The sequence below is a fragment of the Cnephaeus nilssonii genome (assembly GCF_951640355.1).
Source record: "Cnephaeus nilssonii genome assembly, chromosome: 5".
NCBI classification, from domain to species: Eukaryota; Metazoa; Chordata; class Mammalia; order Chiroptera; family Vespertilionidae; genus Cnephaeus; species Cnephaeus nilssonii.
This window is the reverse complement of record NC_137076.1, coordinates 74,412,183-74,434,291: the sequence shown is the minus strand read 5'-3', so window position 1 is coordinate 74,434,291 and position 22,109 is coordinate 74,412,183. Positions and strand designations below refer to the sequence as shown.

The 22,109-nt window shown below is 39.3% G+C and overlaps 1 protein-coding gene across 2 annotated transcripts in view; it reads right to left on the bottom strand.

Annotated features, from left to right (window-relative positions):
• The window catches only part of RAD50 (RAD50 double strand break repair protein), a 75,765-nt gene that overhangs the window by 16,693 nt on the left and 36,963 nt on the right, over positions 1-22,109 (bottom strand). For both annotated transcript variants that reach the window (XM_079771066.1, XM_079771067.1), the window contains exons 8-21: positions 19,943-20,136; positions 19,317-19,523; positions 17,460-17,642; positions 16,549-16,706; positions 13,307-13,482; positions 12,510-12,747; positions 9,300-9,489; positions 8,729-8,855; positions 8,112-8,305; positions 6,453-6,563; positions 5,939-6,031; positions 5,559-5,672; positions 4,013-4,140; positions 1,610-1,834 (exon numbers count right to left, since the gene is read on the bottom strand). In XM_079771066.1, the coding sequence (XP_079627192.1) occupies positions 1,610-1,834; positions 4,013-4,140; positions 5,559-5,672; positions 5,939-6,031; positions 6,453-6,563; positions 8,112-8,305; positions 8,729-8,855; positions 9,300-9,489; positions 12,510-12,747; positions 13,307-13,482; positions 16,549-16,706; positions 17,460-17,642; positions 19,317-19,523; positions 19,943-20,136 (2,338 nt within the window). The remainder of the gene's footprint in view (positions 1-1,609; positions 1,835-4,012; positions 4,141-5,558; positions 5,673-5,938; positions 6,032-6,452; positions 6,564-8,111; positions 8,306-8,728; positions 8,856-9,299; positions 9,490-12,509; positions 12,748-13,306; positions 13,483-16,548; positions 16,707-17,459; positions 17,643-19,316; positions 19,524-19,942; positions 20,137-22,109) is intronic.

The following is a 22,109-nucleotide window of genomic DNA, read 5'->3' as shown; positions in this document are numbered from 1 at the left end:
AAGAGATAAAGAACATCTGCAAATCAATTAGATGACTGAAAGCCCTGGCTGGGTGACCTAATTGGTTGAAGTGTCATCCCATATACCAAAAGGTTGCAGGTTCGATTCCTGATCAGGATGCATACCTAGGCTGTGGGTTTGATCCCCAGTTGGGGAGCATACGAGAGGCCACGAAATGTTTCTCTCTCCCTTCCTCTCTCTCTAAAATCAATAAACATATCCTTGGGTGAGGAGTAAGGAAAAAGAAAACTAAAAATACATTAAATATAGGTAAAAGACACAAACATTTCAAAGAGGAAGCAAAATGGTCAAACATGAAAAATATGTTCAGCAATATTAGAAATCAGGGGATTGCAGATGAAGACCACAAAGATTTACCATTTTAAACTCAGATTGGCAAAAATTAAACTGAAAAAAATCAATGTCAGAAGATATGCTTAAAAAAATCCTTATATTCTGCTAGTGGTGTATATTAGTAAAAATACTTTGGCAAAAAACTTAACATTATTTTGTAAAATTGAGCATACCCTGCAACCCAGAAACTTTAACCCACATATACTCTAGGGCCGTGGTCGGCAAACTGCGGCTCGTGAGCCAAATGCGACTCTTTGGCCCCTTGAGTGTGGCTCTTCCACAAAATACCACGGCCTGGGCGAGTCGATTTTGAAGAAGTGGCATTAGAAGAAGTTTAAGTTTAAAAAATTTGGCTCTAAAAGAAATTTCAATCGTTGTACTGTTGATATTTGGCTCTGTTGACTAATGAGTTTGCTGACCACTGGCTTACACCTCTGCTCCAGAAGACATAACAAGGATGTTCCCAGCAGAAAGGGTGATATCAGTGAACACCCAGAAACAACCGAATGTCCATCTACAGGAGAATGGATACATAGTGGTCTATTCCCACAATAGAATTATATATATCAGTGAAGATGAATGAACAACAGCTCTAAGCAACATAAGCAAAAGCAAAACAAAATTTAAAAAAGCAAATCCTACAAGAGTACACAGAATATATTTTTTTAGCTCAAATTACATACATGTGATAAAATTATTTTTTTTATTTAAAAAAAATTACCGATTTTTTACAGAGAGGAAGGGAGAGGGATAGAGTTTTAGAAATATCAATCAGCTGCCTTCTGCACACCCCCTACTGGGGATGTACCCGCAACCAAGGTACATGCCCTTGACCGGAATCGAACCTGGGACCCTTCAGTCCGCAGGCCAACGCTCTATCCACTGAGCCAAACCAGTTAGGGCTAAAATTATTTTTTTTTTAAAGCATATAAAATAAAAATCTATGCCAGTGGTTACAGGGAGTGGGGATGACAAAGGCTGAGATAAAGAGGGGCATTTAAGAGGATGCCAGTTAGTGATAATGGTAGAGTTCTTGGATTGGGTGTGTGTGAGGAGGGGTATCATGATTACTCCTTAGCATTAATATGCTTTATAACTTACCTTTATAACTTCAGTATTTGTTGTATACACATAAATATATGTATTTTCCATTCTTTGGCATGTATGACATATAATTAAAGAGAGGGAAATATGACTAAAATATGCTAGCTGATATTCACTACAATGGGGACCAAATTCCCAGTCCAATACTTACTGGTCAAGGGTCTTATAATAAATGTCCAGATCCTTGTTCACAAGCTCTGTTGTTCTCATAACAATCATCATTTCTCTATACTTTTCCTCGGCATCTCGAAACTGAGGTGATCGAAGTTCTTTCTTAAAGTGAATAATTTCTTCCTCATAACCCTTCTGTCGCCCTATTGCCAAACTGTGACTTCTTTTTATATTTTCTATTTTTTCTTCCAAGTTCTGATGTTCACTAGAAAAAAGAAAAATGACAAATGAGGACCATTTTTAGCTTTTGGCAGTTTGAAGTGGAATAGCCAGATCTCTTTAGAGAGATAAATATCACTTAGCATTCTCCTTAGCAATCAGCATGTGATAACAGTCTTTCCTTGCTTTTTATGTAAGGCTTCAGTACGAAAGAAAATTTTCTTACTTCCAAAACTCTGAAGCATCCAGCTTTCTAAACAGTTGATTTTTGTGTGCTGAATAAAGAACTATCATAACATGTGAGCAATAAGAAAGTTCCTGACTTTTAGACACTAAATAAAGCACTCTTACTCTTAGTGATTAATATTAGAAATTCACAAACTTCTGACTGTGAACTGAGAGTGTACAATGAAGAGTTTTTGAATAACAGGTGTCATAATTTTGTTCACATTGTCAAAGACAAATATAATTTTATTTCAAACTATTAATTTCTATAGTAACACCTACTAAAAGTTTGTATTCCTGTATGAAAAAATTTCTCACACAAGCATAATTCTGACCAAAAAAAGTAAGATACCCAAACTTAGTAGATAATACAGTTTTTAATAAATGCTTTAAAAAATCTTCATTCATTTAACAGTTCCTTATTAAGCACCCTCTTATGTGTCAGGCACTGCTGTCAAGTTTCTGAACATCCTTACAGAATTGGCCTGATTGTCCTTTTGTTGATATTTCTGTTGTGTTCTAGTTGAAGAAAGGTTTGAAAAAGAGCAGTTGTACTTAGTAGACTGAATGGATGTAAAAAGCACTGCTATATACCAACCATAGAAGGAATTATTTTTAAAAATCTGGTTTTGCTCTTTATTGTAGTGAATATCAGCTAGCAAAGAATAAATTGTTTCATTTAAAAGTTTCTTCTAAAAGCTTTATTTTTTCCAACTTGCAACCGGGAACACTAACATTATAGCGTTAAAGAGCTGAGGCTTGGGAGTGAGGATATCTGGGTCACATTCCTGGCTTTCATCAAAATTTACTGTGAATTTTTTTCCTGAGTCTCAATGTCTTAATATATAAAAAATGAAGAAGCTAAAAATGAAGAGCTCTTCCCGCTAAAAAGTCTGATTTTCTCATTATAGGAAAGAGATTTTAAACAGCTAAACCAATAACAGGGTTAACCATTTGTAATGTTTTATAAATTAAAATTTCAGTTTACTATATACTTCAGAAAATCTAAAGCATTCTGATTCCTATTTCTGTGTAAAGTTAAACAAATGAGAAAATCTATAAGGAATGGCTGAATGAGAGACCTAAATTTAATCAACTGAGGCTGTTAAAAAATCAATTTGGTGAGTAGAGCCTTTTATACCAGTCTAATGCCTTAGCAGGGTTCTTACAGAATTCTTAAGGCAACTAACTCTAAGGCAGACAAGGCAAGAACAAAATCTTTTCTGCTGCACCAGGAAGGTAGAAACTACAGTAAGTACCAATAAAACCAGATGAAAGAAGAATAAGGACAATCTTAAGGAAAAAAAAAAACCCACACAAATCTATATATATACTAGTAAAGGCCCAGCGACCTGAACGGTGGAACGACCAGAGCGACCGGTGGCTATGATGGCAGCCAACCAGCCTAATCCAGCCCCGATCCTCGCCCTCCTCTCCCCCTGCCCTGGCGGGCCCCCAGCACCCAGATCAGGGGTGGGGCTGGCCAGCCAACCACCCATGGCCCCTCCCCCCGGCTGGCCCAGCCCAATGGGCCCCCATAGAGGCAGGCTGGCTAGACCACAACCATGCACGAATTCGTGTACCAGGCCTCTAGTATAATTATAATGAAGACCATCTAAAATGGGTCTCCAATGTCAAATCACTTCGGCAGTATTATAGATTGCACAAGCTCTGACCCAGGCAGGATTCATAGGCCATGTATTGTTTTTGCTTGGTACCATTATCTTGTGAACCAGACTAACAGAAATCTGGGGACCTGGCATTTTAAATTCTGTCCACCACTGCAGTGTAACTATAAATTCTATATCACTTCTTCAGTAATTTAATTCATAAGGCCATGAAATATATTTGTATAAAAACTCCATCCACCTTCCTGTAAGTCTCAAGGGACATTTAGGCTAACGGCTTAAATAATTTAAAAAAACCCCACATATTAAATATTCTTCACATTCAATAATAGACCTTTATTTAAACTAAAGACTATTTTTAAAAAACATACTTTTTCAATTGTAAGACCTGCATTTGACCCATTTCCTTCAAATGTTGTTTTCTTTCTTCTTCAACTTCTTTTAGTTCTTCATTTCTTTTTCTTAATGTAAGGTTATCCTGCAGCCATCTTTCTTGTATCTAAATGTAAATATTAAATCAGTTAAAAAATGATCAAGTTACCAACATGTGATTCGTAACAGGCAACTGCTGGCAGGTAGTACTAATTCTGCCTTACTTAGAATCGTGTTAAACTCAAGAGGGAGAATAAGCCAGGGTGAAGGAATCTACAACCTGGACTAATCTGGATTGCACATATAAACCAGAACAGAAATTTACACAATGAAATAAAAACTGTAACTAATTATTTAAATATTTTATACCTGTACCCCATTGGATCATCTTGCATAGGAACCCCACAATAAAAATCTGATAGGAAAAATATCACAAGATAGCAATACTATTAATGTCCCCCTTCAATTTTTTTTTTGCCTACTTGTATTTTAGTCCTATGTGCCAATACTGTTAGATACTGTTGTGTCAGATAAGATCTTTACCTTCAAGCTAACAAATAATCATACAAGGCAGTAAGAAGTGCCACAAAAATAGTAAATATTTATTTACTTGACGAGACTTCCATGGCCATTGAATTGAACTGAAAATTTAAAAAGTTGACTGTTCTTATTGAGCAGTTTTGTCCTTAAAGAGACCTAATCACTTAGCAGCAGCAGCAGTAGCAGCAATGCCAACACAATTATTTCAGTAGGTTTCCCAGTGATTACAATGGACTATATTGTGAGACAAACATAAGTTGATTCTTTGAAATTTAGAGAAAAAAATATCCTGTAGAAACAATGTTGATTTGGACCGTAAAAGCCTAAATATAGAAAACTCATCACAAGTTCAAAGTCAAGACTTCTCAAAGAGGGAGCTAGGGTCTTCCTTCAGTGGCCCTTGCTGAGATAAACTCAAGAGTCATGTGGGAAATGGGAAGGAGAGGCAGATCTTTGGCAATATCTTGTTAAAAAACAATAACAGCACAGAGTCACCAGGGAAAATGATTTGGAGGTGGGAGAGGAGCATGGAAGGACTTTTCTCACATGTTTAGTGTTCATATCCAATCCTGGCCATCTATAAATCACTATTTTGTGGGTTTTTCCCCTGACTGTCATCAGTTTTCCTGGTAATAATAATATAAATATATACATATCTATTATAGGTATCATTATAAGCAATTAAAAGTGACTAAAATGATATGGTTGTAACTGTACTTTTGTTGCCAAGGCAACTTAATGCACCACTGCAGCTGCTGTGACACTCCAAGATTCTTCCATGGGAGACTATTGGTGTACTTTTTCCTTATTAGGAACAAGAGAACATGCTATTGCTTTCTCTCTCCTAGTATTACATAACACTGGAATTTGCTTTCATGACTGCATAAAGTAACTTCATTTTTTAAAAATTGGTATTCTCTACTATATGGACCTACTGAACATAAAAGTTTTAAAAAATGTTATTGGTATAAGTCATACCATAAGTCACAAGCAAAGAAGACTTACCTTTTGTGTATCAATATCTTGTCTCATGATTGCCATATCGGTATTTATCTTTTCTTTGTGTTTCTCGCTTTCATTTAGTTGAGCTATTATTTTATTAAGTTCAGTTTCTTTTTGCTACAAAAAGAAAATTCTTCTTTTTAACTGTTTAAAGTATGGCATATGTCTCCTTTTTCCCTGATTGACCCCCCCACTCCCGCCCCCCAGGACAAGCCCCCACCGCCCCAGTGTCCGTTGGTTATGCTAATATGCATGCATACAAGTCCTTTGATTGATCTCTTAACCCACCCCCACCCTGCCTCCTCTATGAGGTTGGACAGAGAAAATTCTTTTAAGCACAAGAAATAAAACTATAAACAAATAAGATTTAAGTTTTAAATTACCTTCTTATAGTCGTCTTTCCCATCTTGAATATAATTCTCAATGTTTTTCACATAGCCATGAATATTTTTAACCTTCTCTTTGATATCATTCATCTGTAGAAAAATATTTATTAAACACACTGAGGACCAGAGCATTTAAGATTTGTTTCCAAGGAAATAAATTAAGATAACAAAAACTTAATAGGAGAGCACAGTGAAACAGTGGCTTGAAAGTTAGGAGCCTTGGCAAGGTTCTAGTTTTCATCACCAGCACATTTTATTATCTCAGATAATTCCCTTTATCACTTATGGAATTGGATTAAATAGTCTCACTTCTCAGCTTTATTATAGATCAAGAAACTAGTTAAAGTTTAATCCTTATTTTAACAAGAATTTTTAACATCAAGATTATGTCACAAATCTGAAAATACTATTTATCTTATACTTTTAATTTCATAATAATGTCCAACATGGTGCTCTGAACATAATGTTTAATATGTATATTTGATAAGTAAATATAGAAAGGAAATATTACTTTATCCTGTGTTATTTTGTTGCTTGTATTTTTTTTGTAGATTAATTCTTCTTTCTCCTGCTGGAACTTTTCCAGTGTTATTTCCAAAGGGCTTATCTGCTCTTTAGCATCCTAAAATATGAAAAACATTCCATTATCTTATTTTAGGTGTCAGACTTTACAGTCATACAAGCACTCTCCTATGTGCCAGGCTTTAAAAAGAAACTCATTTGCCTCTTCCAACAACCCTATGAGGAAGTACCATTATTTTCATCCCATATTTCAAATGAGTAAATAGGCACAGAAATGACTTGTCCAGGATCACAACAGCCAGTAAATAAAGGAACCAGGAGTCAAATCCCATTCAGCTCGAGAGTCTCTGTGAGCCACTATGCTATACTGCCACAACCATTGTCTTGATTCTTAAACTACACCATGTACTCCCAATTATATGAACAACTGGCTTCAGGTATAAGTTTTTAAGAGTCTGCAGGGGTTCATGTCAACTGTGTGACCAAAAAACAGGAAAGTTCATTCACTCCAGGTCTCTCTCTTACAGACAGGACTATGATTGTAAAGGACACGTTTATCCTTAAGCTTACTTTGCTAAGATTAAGTAGATATTTTATGGTAACAAAAGTGTACTGTACACATTGATATCACTGATGTGTCCACACCTATTTTGGAAGGAAAAGGGCTTTCAAGCAACAAACTAGTTTACTAAATCAGAAGTCTGCATTATTTGGCCTTGTAACATATCTACAGCATAATTATATGGTAACCACTGTTTAAAAACAATGATCCTTAAGCATTTTAAGATCCTGAAATATCTAATGAATCCACAAAAGTAGAAATGACTATGTAGTATTACTTCAACACAGGTGTATTTTATCATATTGGGAAGTGGTATGGTGTAGTGTGGGAAGTCAAATGTCTTTGATGTCAGTAGACCTAACATCTGAAATTAACATCCTCCATGAACATGGTTAAGTTATGGGACATCTAAAAGTCTTAATTTCTTTTTCTGTAATAGGGGATTTAGTCACATATCTCAACAGGGCTACTTAGACCTAAATGGCGTATTGTCAAATTACTTTATAAACACTAAAAACACAGTAACTATAGATTCAGTAATATATTTAGTGCTTACTGAATGTGTGTAATTATAAAAACCTAAAGGAGATTGTTGTCTCTGTTTAAAGACTTAATTGGTTGGGTTTTAGATTTTATTAATGGAGATGAGGGATTCCAAATGGGTTCCATTTCATGTGACAACTCAATGCCTGTTCACTGTTTGGGGAAGGATTCCAAGACTACATCTCAAATCAAATAGAGAAAGTGCTATGACTAAGGCAGTTTGGCCGTGGATATAGAATTTGTAGATAAGAACTTCACATGGAGGAATACTTATATGGAGTTAGTTACCTACCACCTGTCCACCTCCAATAACAGGACATTCTCTAAGTTAACCAGGCAGCCAATTCTTCCGTATTATGACCAAAATCCTTCTTCCAGACATCTTTAGTACTATGAGTACAAGTTCTCAGGAGCCACACAAAGGATTATTATACCATTTTCATTTTATCTTCACAATATCCATAATTCTAGCCACTATACCAATAAAGAACATTTCATACATTTGAACTAATTAAAAAAAAACCCAGGTACGTGTGTTCTTACCTTTATCTCTCTGTATAAGGACTGAACTTCAGTGGATAATTCCACAGTCTGCTCCTCCAGTTGTTGACGACGTTGTAAATTAGTGGATATCTGAAGTTTCTCTGATTTAAGTTCATTTGTTACACTTCTTAGGTGTTGAATCTGTTCCTGCTGGTCCTGTATAAGCTTACGATTCAATTCAATCTTACTGGAAACTGCACAAAAACATATGGACACAGTGATTAATGTAAGAGTACAGAAAATGCTCTGAGCAGCATCCTTCCAGTTTTTTAGGTCTATGGAATTCACAAAGACAGGCTTCTATGGGTCCCACCCACAGCAACAAAAGTGCCGCTAGAACCCTCCAGCCCCCAAACCATCTTTGTCCCCTCCTGGCCACTCACAGGGCAGACATGATTGAGAAAGAGTACAGCTCACTTGATACTCATCATTCAAAATCTATTGTACAAAGCAAGGAAACAGAAGTGATCCTTTTGAAAAAAGAAAGTGAATATATTGTGAATTGGAAGGAGGAAAGACAGTTCTTATCCACATAACAGGTGTAAAATTTAGGTGAAAAACAAAAACTGGGAATGTTGATGTCTTTAATGGGAATATGAGGAAACAGACTATATTACCTGTATCTAATTTGTGTTGTTTTTCTTGTTTTTCTTGGTTTACTTGTTGAAGAGTTCTATCTAAGTCTAGTCCTTGTAGCTTAGCTGCTTGTTGTGCAATTTTTCTTTCAACATCTTTAAGTTCCATCTTCAGAATAAAACAAAGTTATTTCTTTTAAGAAACTTACTACAATGTACAACTGCTTTCATATATAATTTGAACAAAATTTGGTAAGAGGAAATAAAACAATGATATAAGCAAAAGGAAGCAGACTGAAAATGGAAACAAACAGGACTATTTTTCATAATCCTATATAATAAAAGGCTAATATGCAAATTGTCCCCTCGACCAGGAGTTTGACCAGGGGGCGGGGCTGGCCGGTCAACTGCCCGAGGCCCCTCCCCCTGGCTGGTGGACTCCACCCATGGATGAATTTGTGCACTGGGCCTCTAGTTTATAAATAATTCAGAATGGGGAACTCTAAGCAAGATCTGTACATGAACACCAGCTACTGTTTTTAACACTCTCACACTTCATATTCAAACCACCATGAAACAAGTTTTTTTCTGCCTCGAACTACAATCCGCATACCTGAAATCTCTCCATAATTGTAACATCTGTGAGACACACTTTGGCACTTTCTTCTTCAGGCATTATTGTACCCAAGAGTGTTTCCTGTTCTTCTATGTCATTCTTTAGGCGCTGTATGTCTCTATTGACATTCTGCAGTTTGTTTCTTAATTCTGGTATTTCCTTCTCTTTCAAATCAATTATGCTATGCCTTAACAGAAAACACAATTAAAAATAAGCCATCTAATGTTTTGTCATCGTGAGACTGAGGTTATGTATTTTTTGGCAATAATATAAAAGTGGTATCATATCCTTCTCAGGGCATCATATCAACGGGTACATGTCAGTATGTCTTATTACTGGAGATGTTAAACTTATTCACTTAGTTAAGATGGTGTTAGCCAGATCCATCCATTGTCAAGTTATTATTTTCCTTTTTTAGTTAACACTTAGGAGAGATACACTGATTGAGACTGTGTAAGTATCCTGTTTCTTCTCAAACTTCTGCCCATTGATTTTAGTATCCATTGGTAGATATTGCTTGCAACAATTATTACTGTGCTGTTTGTCAGAGATATTCTACAAATTAACCGATCACACTCATTAGAAGTGTTAAGGATATGAAAGACAAACACTGAAGAACTGTTACAGACCACAGGAGCCTAAGGAGAAATAAGAACTACATGCAGTGTGAGAGATCCAGGTTTGGATCCTGAAACAAAAAAGAACATTAATGGAAAGACAGCTGAAATTCAAATATGGTAATTTAGGTAACATCATTATATCAATGTTAATTATGGTTACATAAAGTCTGATCATCACGAGATGCTAGGTGAAGGGTATATGTAAATTATCTGTACTATTTTTGTAATTTTCCTATAAGTCTAAAATTTTTTCAAAATAAAAAGTTTTTAAAAAATGATGGAAAGAAGGAAAGCAACCAACCACTCAGCCAAATGCTACATGAGCTTTGGGTACAAAAGCTGTCAGCCCAGGCTACTGTTGCTTCTCTAGCTAATATGACAGGTACTAGTCCCACATATAATTTTTTTCACTCTCATTATTTTATTAAACCCTTTAATGGTTAAATAGAGAATAAGTGTAGACACAATTCACACTGAAAACTATGGGTTACGAAAGTTACAATACACAAAGAATTAGGAAACTACATTGAATATGGTAGGCACCAGGCACCTTACTCTGAAAATGGGAGCTGTGATGGCAAGAGCCCCAAAATATAACACAATGTTGATTTCTGCTATTTATAGTATATCAGTATGACACAGAACTAAGCTCAAATTTCCTTGACATGGAATTTCTATCAACTTTAAATTTTATCTTTTATTTGATCTTTTTCTTCTCAAGATACTGCCTTATTCCTCTTCCTTTTCATTCTCAAACTACTGCCTTTGTCTCTTTGTAGCCTGCAATAATCTGGTTTCACCTTGATAATTATATTATCTACTGTTGCAAAACAGCCTAAAATTTAGCAGCTTAAAACGACAGCACTTATTTCTCACAGGTAAGACAATCAGGAGCAGCTATCTGGGTACTTCTGAGTTGGGTTTCTGGTTGAAGTTGCAGTCAAGCTGAAGGCCAGGGCTGCAGTCATTCAAGGCGTGACTGCTAGAGAATATGGTTCCAAATGGTACCCTCACTCGTTTGGTTGTTCAAAGGCCTCAAGTCCTCACCAAGTGGGTCCCTCCACAGGGCTGCTCACCACATGACAGCTGGCTTTCCCCAGATCCAGGAGAGAAAAAAGGAGAGCAGGAAGCTTGAGGGCCTTATATAACCTAATCCTGGATGGGACATGTTATCACTTCTGTCATATTTTGTTGGTCACACAGACCAATCGAACAAGATTGTGAAAGCCAGGATCATTGGGGGCCATCTTGGAGGCTGGCTACCACAAAGCACATCTTCTTAGACCTTTCCTGGTTTTTCTGCTTCCAGAGGTGTGTTGTTTTTTTTCACTCTCATCTATTCAATACATTAACATTAGATCAGTTTTCCTAAAACACATTGTTGATTAAATCCTTCAGAATGGCTCCTCATCACCTATCAGAGATAGCTATAACTAGACCTGAAATAATCTAGTCCCATCTTCCCAATTTATGGGAATCAATCCCTATAAATAACTCCCTAAACTCCAGATAATGCTTCTACTGCAGCACAGGTCATACTCTCCATCCCTTTATACACACTGTTCTCAATTCCCTCTCCCCTTTCCTTTTCTTAACTGAGTTTAACCAGTTTCCCTGTGGTTTACATTCTCCCTCCTACCTTGTTCTCTATATCCTATTCTCATTCTGTAGTCCACTAGCTTCTCTCTTCTTAAATAATGCATTTGTTTGAACTAATTAAGTACTTTATTAATCCCCGCTTTCTAAATATCTAACTCTGAGAGCTTGTTTCCTTTCTTGGGACATCAGCTCTTTGAGGGTCATGTCATTGGTTTCTCTGACCAGCTCTGTGCTCTGTTCTGGGAGACAAAGCAATCATCACATACTTTCTGATTTGATTTATAAATAGACTATCATTTGAATTTCTTGCACAAGCAAGGGGAAAACGAACACTAGAAATCATCTAGGATTCATTCCTTTTTAGAGTGGGAAAGACATAATACAGTTTCTTATATTTTATTGATTTTTAGAGAGACCAGGAGAGAGAGGAACATCAATGTGACAGAGAAACATCAATCGGCTGCCTCCTGCACGATCCCTGCCAGCGATTGAGCCCGCAACCCAGGCATGTGCCCTGAACGGGAATCAAACCAGCAACCTTTCGGTGCACAGGATGACACCCAACCAACTGAGCCACACCAGCCAGGGCCGTAATACAGTTTAAAATTTGTCTGCTGGGAGAGCTTTTCAGTAATTTAATTCTTTTGCTGGGTTTAGAAAGTTAAATATCAGTAAACAGTTCTAAATCTGTCAAAACTTCTGCTCTCAAGCCAAACTGAGAAATTAAATTAACACAGAGACACAGATTATATCTGTCTGCCCTGTAACTAGATTAAGAAGCAAATTTACCTTTAGAAGAAAACAAAAAAAGAAACAAAAAGAAAATCATTGTTTCTTCTTGTCATATAACTAACATGAGACGGGGTATACTGGCTTAGGATCCTGACTTCAACTTTTATTCATTCAAGACCTGGTACTGAGGTGCTACCACATGCCAGGCATTTTACAGTGCTTCTGCTGCTGCTGCTACATGTACCCCTAGTCTCACCTCATAGGCACAAGCCCCAGCATTTCATCACGCCGCTTTTCTTTTTTCTTTAGCTCTGATTCTGTTGACTTGAGTTTATCTGGAGCCAGACGCAGCTTAGACTGCAAATCACTGATGACTTCTTGTAATTCAGCTTCTGTCTCAAAAACTCTCTGACAGACGGGACAACAGGACTGGTTTTCATCTGTTAGCTGAGTGATGAATTGGGAGTAAACTGCCGTGGCTCCAGCCAGCATGGCTATTTTAAGAAAATAAGTATGTTTCCAGTCAGGAAAAAATGAAATATAGCTTTGTCAATATGGTTACATCCTCCTCTGTAAATATATGATTATTCTTCTTGCTTTATAAACACATTATTTAAAAAATTTTAAATTCTGATACTTAAATAGTCTTACAAATTTTTCAATTTCTTTTTTAAAACCTCTATCTAAATCACTTTCAAAATTCTGGCTCCCACAATACATTCAGATTTGTCTTTTGGATAACACACAAAATATATAACAAATTTTAGAGCTTCTTATGTTCCAGGAACTGTTCTAAGAGTTTTATACCTATAATTTCATTTACTCTTCCCTAACGGCCTAGGTGGCAGGTAATTATGTCCTCAGATGATGAATCTGAAGTATAGGAAGGTTCAATAATTTGCACAAAGTCACACAGCAAGTTAAGTTATAGAACCAGGACCAAAACTTAAGCCATCTGGATCCAGAACCAAGTTTTTAAATCTCCCATCCTTATTTACCTGTCAATGAAAATTCATGTCACAGTGACTTGATAATATAAAGCAGGTAACTTACCTCGTTGTTTTGAAGATTTTTCAATGTCTTCTTTAAGCCTGCCTAAATCACTTTCAAAATCCTGGCTACCACAAACATCAAACAGCTTGTCTTCATAATTGGATAACCGCTCTTCCTTCCTTTTTAGCTCAATATTTACATGATTTTTATTTTGCTCAGCTGAAGCTAGTTCCTTGCTATAAAATAAGAAAAAATATTAATTACAATTTTAAAACATGAGAAATTAGTTTGAAAAGTTTGAATAGGTAGATATAAGACAAATTCTGCCAACAAATATTACAAAGTTTGCTATGGCCAAGTACCTTTTTTTGGAGTCCAGGCAATAATCACTTCCACCTGAACTCTCCTACTCGGACATTGACTCACTTGCCATCAGTCCCAGAAAAATGTGCAATATGGCAAAATTCTGCCTGGTTTCTGGGAATTCATGGCCATAGATCTCAGGTTAAGAGCCTTTGCCAGGAGAATATGCTTGCTGGATCTACGGAGGGAGGGAAGCGGGGAGAACATCCTCCTACTTCCCTTTGGGCCCATTCACACTATATTACTTCCCTTCCTTTCCTATGTCCCCTCTTTATTGTTATCATCTACTTAAGATCATTCATTTCTTCTCATTCATCAAAGACTTTGCTCACTAGTACAATTTATCTCCACTCCAACTCTTAAATTTCACCCTAGCCAATCTCCATGCCCATACAGATTAGGGTTTTTTAATTTGCAGGTTATGAGGCAAGTCATATAATCAATTCAATGCATCATCTCAGCATATTTTAACAAAATGAAACAGAACATATCGGAGTAGACTGTACATAGGTAGGACAGGTACTATTTTGAGAAATCTGTTTCAAATAAACATGTGTGAGTGCACACCTGCTTCATCCTGATACTTCCCATTGTTTTCTATAGCAGCTGCACCATTTTGCATTCCTACCAATAGTGCCCAAGGGTTCCAATTTCTCAACATTCTTACCAACCCTTGTTATGTGTTTTTGATACTGGACATCCTAACCAGTGTGAAGTGATTTTTTATTGTTGTTGTTGATTTCAGAGAGGAAGCGAAAGGGAGAGAAAGATAGAAACATCAACGATGAGAGAGAATCATTGATTGGCTGCCTCCTGCACACCCCCTACTGGGGACCAAACCCACAACGTAGACCTGTGCCCATGACCGGAATAAACCCAGGACCCTTCAGTCCGCAGGCCAACACTCTATCCACTGAGCCAAACCAGCTAGGGCTGAAGAGATGTGGTTTTAATCTGCATTTCCCTGATGATTAGTGATGTTGGGTATCTTTTCACATGCTCATTGGCCATTTGTATATCTTCTTTGAAGAATTATCTATTCCAGTCCTTTGCCCATTTTTTTTTTTAATCCTCACCTGAGGTCATTTTTCTATTGACCTTTTTGAGAGAGTGGATGAGAGAGGAAAGACAGAGAGAAATATCCATGCGAGAGAAACAAATTGATTGGTTGTCTCCCTTACATGCCCTGAGGGCCCGGGCAGGGGAGGAGCCAGCAACCTAGGCACATTCCCTGAAGGAATGAACCTAGGAACCTTAGGTCAGCAGGCCAACGTTCTATCCATTGAGCCAAACTGGCCAGGGCCTTTGCCCATTTTTTAAATCCAGTTATTTTGTTGTTCTTATTGAGCAGTAGGAGTTTATATATATACTAGAGGCCCAGTGCACGAAATTCGTGCACGGAGGGGGGTTGTCCCTCAGCCCAACCTGTACCCTCTCCAATATGGGACATCCCTCTCACAATCCAGGACTGCTGGCTCCCAACTGCTTGCCTGCCTGCCTTCCTGATTGCCCCTAACCGCTTCTGCCTGCCAGCCTATCACCCCCTAACCACTCTGCTGCCAGCCTGTTTGCCCCCAACTTCCCTCCTCTGCCGGCTTGGTCACCCCTAACTGCCCTCTCCTGCAGGGTTGATCACCTCCAACTGCCCTCCCTTGCAGGCTTGGTCCCTCTCAACTGCCCTCCCTTGCAGGCCGGGTGCCTCCCAACTGCCCTCTCCTGCTGGCCATCTTGTAGTGGCCATCTTGTGTCCACATGGGGGCAGGATCTTTGACCACATGGGGGCAGCTAAATTGTGTGTTGCAGTGATGATCAATCTGCATATTACTCTTTTATTAGATAGGATAGAGGCCTGGTACAGGGGTGGGGGCCAGCTGGTTTGCCCTGAAGGGCGTCCTGGATCAAGTGGGGGTTCCCTTGGGGTGTGGGGCGGCCTGAGCGAGGGGCCTGTGGTGGTTTGCAGGCCGGCCACACCGCCTGGCAACCCAAGCAGAGGCCCTGGTATCTGGAATTTATTTTCCTTCTACAATTGAAACTTTGTAGCCTGGAGCAGAGCCAAGCCTGGGGCTCCCTCCGAGGCCCGGCAGCCATTTGTGTTGGGGTTATAATTGAAACTTTGTTGCCTTAAGCGGGTGGGCCCGGCCAGCCAGGGTGTGCGGAAAGCTTTGCTTCCCCTGTTGCCGGCGGCAACCCTGGCCTGCTCTCTCAAGCTCCATTCTGCCGCCATTTGTTTGAATTTGTTTACCTTCTATAATTGAAACTTTGTAGCTTGAGTGGAGGCTTAGGCCTGGCAAGGGCAGGCAGAAAGCTTGGCTTCCTCTGTTACGTAGGAAACCTTGCTCTCTGTGGCTGTAGCCATCTTGGTTTGGGTTAATTTGCATACTCAATCTGATTGGATGGTGGGCGTGGCTCGTGGGCATGGCTCGTGGGTGTGTCGGAGGTATGGTCAATTTGCATATTTGTCTATTATTAGATAGGCTTCTGGATATTAACCCCTTATCAGATACACGGTTTGCAAACATTTTCTCCCATTTTGTTGGCTGCCTTTTCCCTCCGTTTAATGTTTCTTTTGCTGGGTAGAAGTTTTAAAGCTTGATGTAGCCTTATTTGTCTATTTTGCTTTTGTTGCCTGTGCTTTTGTTGTCATATGCAAGAAATGATTGCCCTTTCAATATAATAAAGCTTTTCCCCTAAGTTTCCTTCTAGGTGTTTTATAGTTTCAGGTCTCACTTTTTTATAAAGGAGACTTTTAATCCTCTCAGTTAATTCCACAAACTTTCAAGGAACAAGAGACCCCAAATCACTGTTACCATTTTACTCAATTCATAAAATGTAAAACCAAAATCAATGAATAAGACTTACCTTTTCATGACAAATTATTTTAGAACAATTAAAAATGAAAGCAAGAAATAAGAGATTTCTATTAAATTTCTATTACTTACTTCAATTTGGCAAGTCTGTCCCTGGTCTGATTAATTTCTCTTGATTTACTATGAAGCCAGTCTTCAAGTTGTTTTTTGTTGGGAAAGTACCCTAACAATGAATTTAATTCATCACTGTGCCTAGATTTTATTTTTCTGATTTGTTCATCTTTGTCAGCCTATTAAAAAATATTTTAAAAATAAAGCTCATTATCTCCACATTATGTCAAGAGCAAATATAAATTTTAGATTGATTAAAGTTCTAGGCTTAGAAAGTGAAACTATAAAAATGTAAGAAGAGAATATATAATTTCCTAAAGTCTAAGAGTGGGGATGATCTTCCTAAGCCATGAGAGAAAAGAGTAACAAGTCTGATAATATAAAAATTAAAACTTCTGTATAAGATATAAAATTTAACAGCAATGTACATATTTACTTGTATGTATACACCTCTATATTAGTTTTTTATAATTAGAAAGTAGTTTTTAAATTTGAAAGTCTATTTTTATAGTATTAAGCTCAGTTAGCCCCTAAAATATAAAGCTAATAACAACTATGGTAAATACTTCATAATAAGATAAACTATTTAAAATACCAGAAATTATTTTATATAATAAAAGCTTAATATGCTAAGTGTCCGACCATTTGACCAGTCGCTGTGATGTGCACTGACCACCAGGGGGTAGAAGCTCCTACTGGTAGGTCAGCTTGCTGTTGGGGTCTGGCCAACTGGGACTGGGCGAGAGGGCCGGACATGCCCTGGAGCCCTCCTATGGCCCCTCCCCAGCCCCGACTGTGCACCGGTGGGATCCCTTGACCTGGCCTGTGCCCTCTCACAATCTGGGACCCCTTGAGGGATGTCCACAGGCCAGGTTGAGGAATCCCACTGAGGCATGGGTCTCTAGTAATTAAAATAAAAAGAAAGGTCATACTTTGTCTTTGGTCAGCATTTCCATCTGGGTGCGTGTTGCTGTATGATGGTTTAACTGCTCCATCTCCTGGTCCAATTTACGCAGGGTCCTGTCTAGGTCTGCTTTCTCATTCTGAAGACTTATTACTTCTGTTTTTAGAGTGTCTACATTACTGTTTTTCTCAGCCTTGCTCAGCTCATGTTCCTTATCAATAATACAAACAAACACAGAGGTTTATATAGTTTGTGTTAAAATAGTGACAAAGTGTATCAACTACTCCAACAGAAATAAAAAACATAAGAAATAAGATTTTTAAGGAAAAATCTTATAAAGTTACCTTACTATCTTATAATACTAGAGAATTATTAAATAAATCTGGAAGGGTTAAACAAGGGTGGGAGAATAAGAATTAATGCAAGTTAAGAGAAATGTGTCTAAGAATATAGTTTCATGACTCTTCAGTCAATACTTAAGTATTCATCAAGTACCCATGTAACTCACTACATTTCCTGCCACATAGAAACTCTAAAAACAGTGTAATGCTGTCCCTGAGTAATGCCATCCCTTTACAAGACAATTTATATATATAAAAAGCCAGTGACTGGAAGGCCTTAACGACCAGAATGACCGGTCGCTATGACGCCCACTGCAGCCAGCAAACCAGCCAGATCTGGGGGTGGCGTCGGCTGGTCAACCCCCATGACCCCTCCCCCTGGCCAGCCCCACCCCCGATTGGCCTGTGGCCCCTCCCCCCAGCCAGCTCTGCCCCTGATCAGCCCCCTACTCCAATCAGGGGCAGGCTGGCCAGCCAACCACCCATGGCCCCTCCCCCAGGCCGCTGGTCCCCAATCAGCCCCCCCCATTCAGGGGCAGGGCCAGCTGGCCCACCGTCCACAGCCCCCAATAACCCCCCCACCTCAATCAGGGGTGGAGCCTGCTGGCCAACCTCCTGCCGTCTCTTCCTCCTGACAGGTCTGGCCCCGACCCACCCTGATTGGGGCCTGGCCTGCCGGACCCCACCCATGCACAAATTCGAGTACTAGACCTCTAGTCTATAATAATAAAAGTGAAATATGCTAATTAGACCAGAAGTCCTTCCTTCCGGACAAAGCCACAGCGGGCGGGGGCCATGGCAGAGGCAGCAGAGGCCCCTGGCTGCGGCAGTGGCGGGTGGGGGCCAGGGCCAAGGCCCTTGTACGAATTTCGTGCATCGGGCCTCTAGTATTGTGATACAATGCTAAACTGACAAAAACGTACACTAGATGTTAAGTTAGGAAGCAAAAAGGAATGTTTAATTACATTATCAAAGTGGGATCTGAGAGGGGGAATTCCCAACTTTAGGATGTTTAACTTTGGTGGTGGGGATGTAAATGAAGAAAACAGAAACAAGGAAGAAAATTCGGAAATTCATGAAAAGAATAGGTGGGCTAAGAAAGATTCCATCATAGAAAAAGTGGTAATATGGTGAAAAATTTATAAGATCTACAGTGTATGGAACCTAGAGAAAAAATACTTGTTTCTTTTTTAACTTAAGTAAATGGTTCTTAACCAAGGTACTCATAAGAATAGCCTTGTTTTGTTCTGAATGCACATTTCCATGCTCTACTCTTAGAGAGTTTAATTTGGAAGGTCTGAAGTAGGTCTAAGCATAAGTACTTTTTAAAAACTTCCTACGTGATTCTAATTTTTAATCCACTGGATTCTAGAACCAAAGAGTTAACTGATTAAGATATTTAGATGAATTCATTTTACATGTGATTGTTAGACAAGGTAGGTATTTTAATTAACATGCCATAATTTTAGGATTAACAACAGAAAAAAATACTTCAAATTGCAAGATTCTAAATGTCTTACACCTTAAAACTAATTTTGTCTTACAGCTTTTGTGAGCTCCTGGTCCAGTTCATGAATCCTGTCAGAAGATCCTTCCAATTGCTGTAATTCGTACTTCACATTTTTCAGCTCATTCTGCTTCTTACTTAGAATTTCTGATTTTAGCTCAATTATTCTTCCCAGTCCAATTTTCTTATCCCTTATTTCATCTATCTGTTTTTGTTTCAGAGTTTCTTTTTCTGCAAAGTCATTCTAAATACATAAGAATAAGTATTAACAATTTTTTTCACTACATAATTCATTAAGCGGTAGTTTCCTCATTATCAAAGTAACACATACACACTAAGGAAAATATAAAAAAGTTAAAAAATATGGAATGGCTAGCACCCACAGATAACGATTATTAACTCTGAGCAAACCTTTTCTTTACTTTTTCTAGTAAAAGAAAAAGAAATATTACTTAAAATCAAATAAAAAATATAGGTCTGCATTTCTTCATATTTTTAGCCTTATCCACATTTAAAAATTTGCTTCCATAAAAGTTTCTTCTACTTTGTATCAGATTCTATCCCAACACTAATCCAGAAATATAAGAAAATAAGGTTTATCCAAAAATTAAAACAACGTAACTAAAGATTTGGACACAAACAAAAGAAAATAACAATATTTACCATCAGTTGGCTGGCAGTTTCTTCTTCCTTTTCTTGTCTCTCTCTTACAAGTTTGTGAAAATTTTTAATCTGTCTTTCACTGAATGGTCCATGCTCAAAGCCATCCAATTCTAATTGTGATGCCAAAGACTGAATTAATGAATCTCTAGCTCGGATATTTTCTTGATGGCGATCTGCTTGTTGCTGTAGACGACCTTTATTATTATTATTTTTAATATGTTTTTATTGATTTCAAAGAGAAAGGGAGAAGAAGAGATAGAATCAATGATGAGAGAGAATCATTGATCAGCTTCCTCCTGCACACCCCCCACTGGGTATCAAGCCTACAACCCAGGAATGTGCCCTGACCTCCTGGCTCAACCACTGAGTCACAGGGGCTGAGCTGTAGATGTAATTCTTTTTTTAACTGATTTTTACAAAAATGAGATACTCTTACATTAACATGTAGTTATAAAAAATACAGCAAGATCTCTTATATTCTGTGCCCAGTTTCCCTAAATAGTAACTGTGATATTCTATCTAATAATAGACAAATATGCAAATTGACCATACCTCCGACACACCCACAAGCCACACCCACCATCCAATCAGAGCGAGTATGCAAATTAACCCAAACCAAGATGGCTACAGCCACAGAGAGCAAGGTTTCCTACGTAACAGAGGAAGCCAAGCTTTCTGCCAGCCGTTGCAGGCCTAAGCCTCCACTCAAGCTACAAAGTTTCAATTATAGAAGGTAAACAAATTCAAACAAATGGCGGCAGAATGGAGCTTGAGAGAGCAGGCCAGGGTTGCCAGCGGCAACAGGGGAAGCAAAGCTTTCCACACACCCTGGCCGGGCCCACCCGCTTAAGGCAACAAAGTTTCAATTATAACCCCAACACAAATAGCTGCGGCTTCGGAGGGAGCCCCAGGCTTGGCTCTGCTCCAGGCTACAAAGTTTCAATTGTAGAAGGAAAATAAATTCCAGATACCAGGGCCTCCGCTTGCATTGCCAGGGGGCGTGGTCCGCCTGCAAACCACCACAGGCCCCTCGCTCAGGCCACCCCACACCCCAAGGGAACCCCACCCTGATCAGGGACACCCTTCAGGGCAAACCAGCTGGCCCCCACCCCTGTACCAGGCCTCTATCCTATCTAATAAAAGAGTACTATGCAGATTGATCATCACTGCAACACACAATATAGCTGCCCCCATGTGGACACAGGATGGCCACCACAAGATGGCCAGCAGGAGAGGGCAGTTGAGAGGGACCAAGCCTGCAAGGGAGGGCAGTTGGAGGTGATCAACCCTGCAGGAGAGGGCAGTTAGGGGTGACCAGGCCGGCAGAGGAGGGAAGTTGGGGGCAAACAGGCTGGCAGCAGAGTGGTTAGGGGGTGATCAGGCTGGCAGGCAGAAGCAGTTAGGGGCAATCAGGAAGGCAGGCAAGCAGTTGGGAGCCAGCAGTCCTGGATTGTGAGAGGGATTTCCGACTGCCCGTTTAGGCCTGATCGCAGGGATCGGGCCTAAACGGGCAGTCGGACATCCCTTGAGGGGTCCCAGATTGGAGAGGGTACAGGCTGGGCTGAGGGACAACCCCCCTCCGTGCACGAATTTCGTGCACCGGGCCTCTAGTTGTAATATAATTAGAAATACATATTTGGTCTTTGTCCCTGGTTCCTGGCACTGAGCTCCTAAAACTCTTAGAATTTCAGATAGAATGTTTTTTTTTTTTGGTGGTTGTTGTTAATCCTTAGGATATTTTTTCCACCGATTTTTAGAGTGTGGAAGGGAGAGAGGGAAGGAGCGAGAAAGAGAGGAGCATCGAAGTGAGAGAGACACATCAGTTGGTTGCCTCCAGCATGTGCCCCGACAAAGGCCTGGGGATCAAACCGGAGACCTTCAGTGAATGGGCCAATGGCCTAACTATTGAGCAACACCAGCCAGTGTAAGAGAGGAGTGTCTTTTGTTATCCTATCTAATAAAAGAGTAATATGCAAATTGACCATCACTCCCCACACAAGATGGCTGCCCCCATGTGGACACAAGATGGCCGCCACAAGAGGCCAGCAGGGGAGGGCATTTGGGAGGGATCAGGCCAGCAGGGGAGGGCAGTTGGGCGGGACCAGGCCTGCAGGGAAGCGCAGTTGGGGGGGACCCAGGCCTGCAGGGGAAGGCAGTTAGGGGTGAC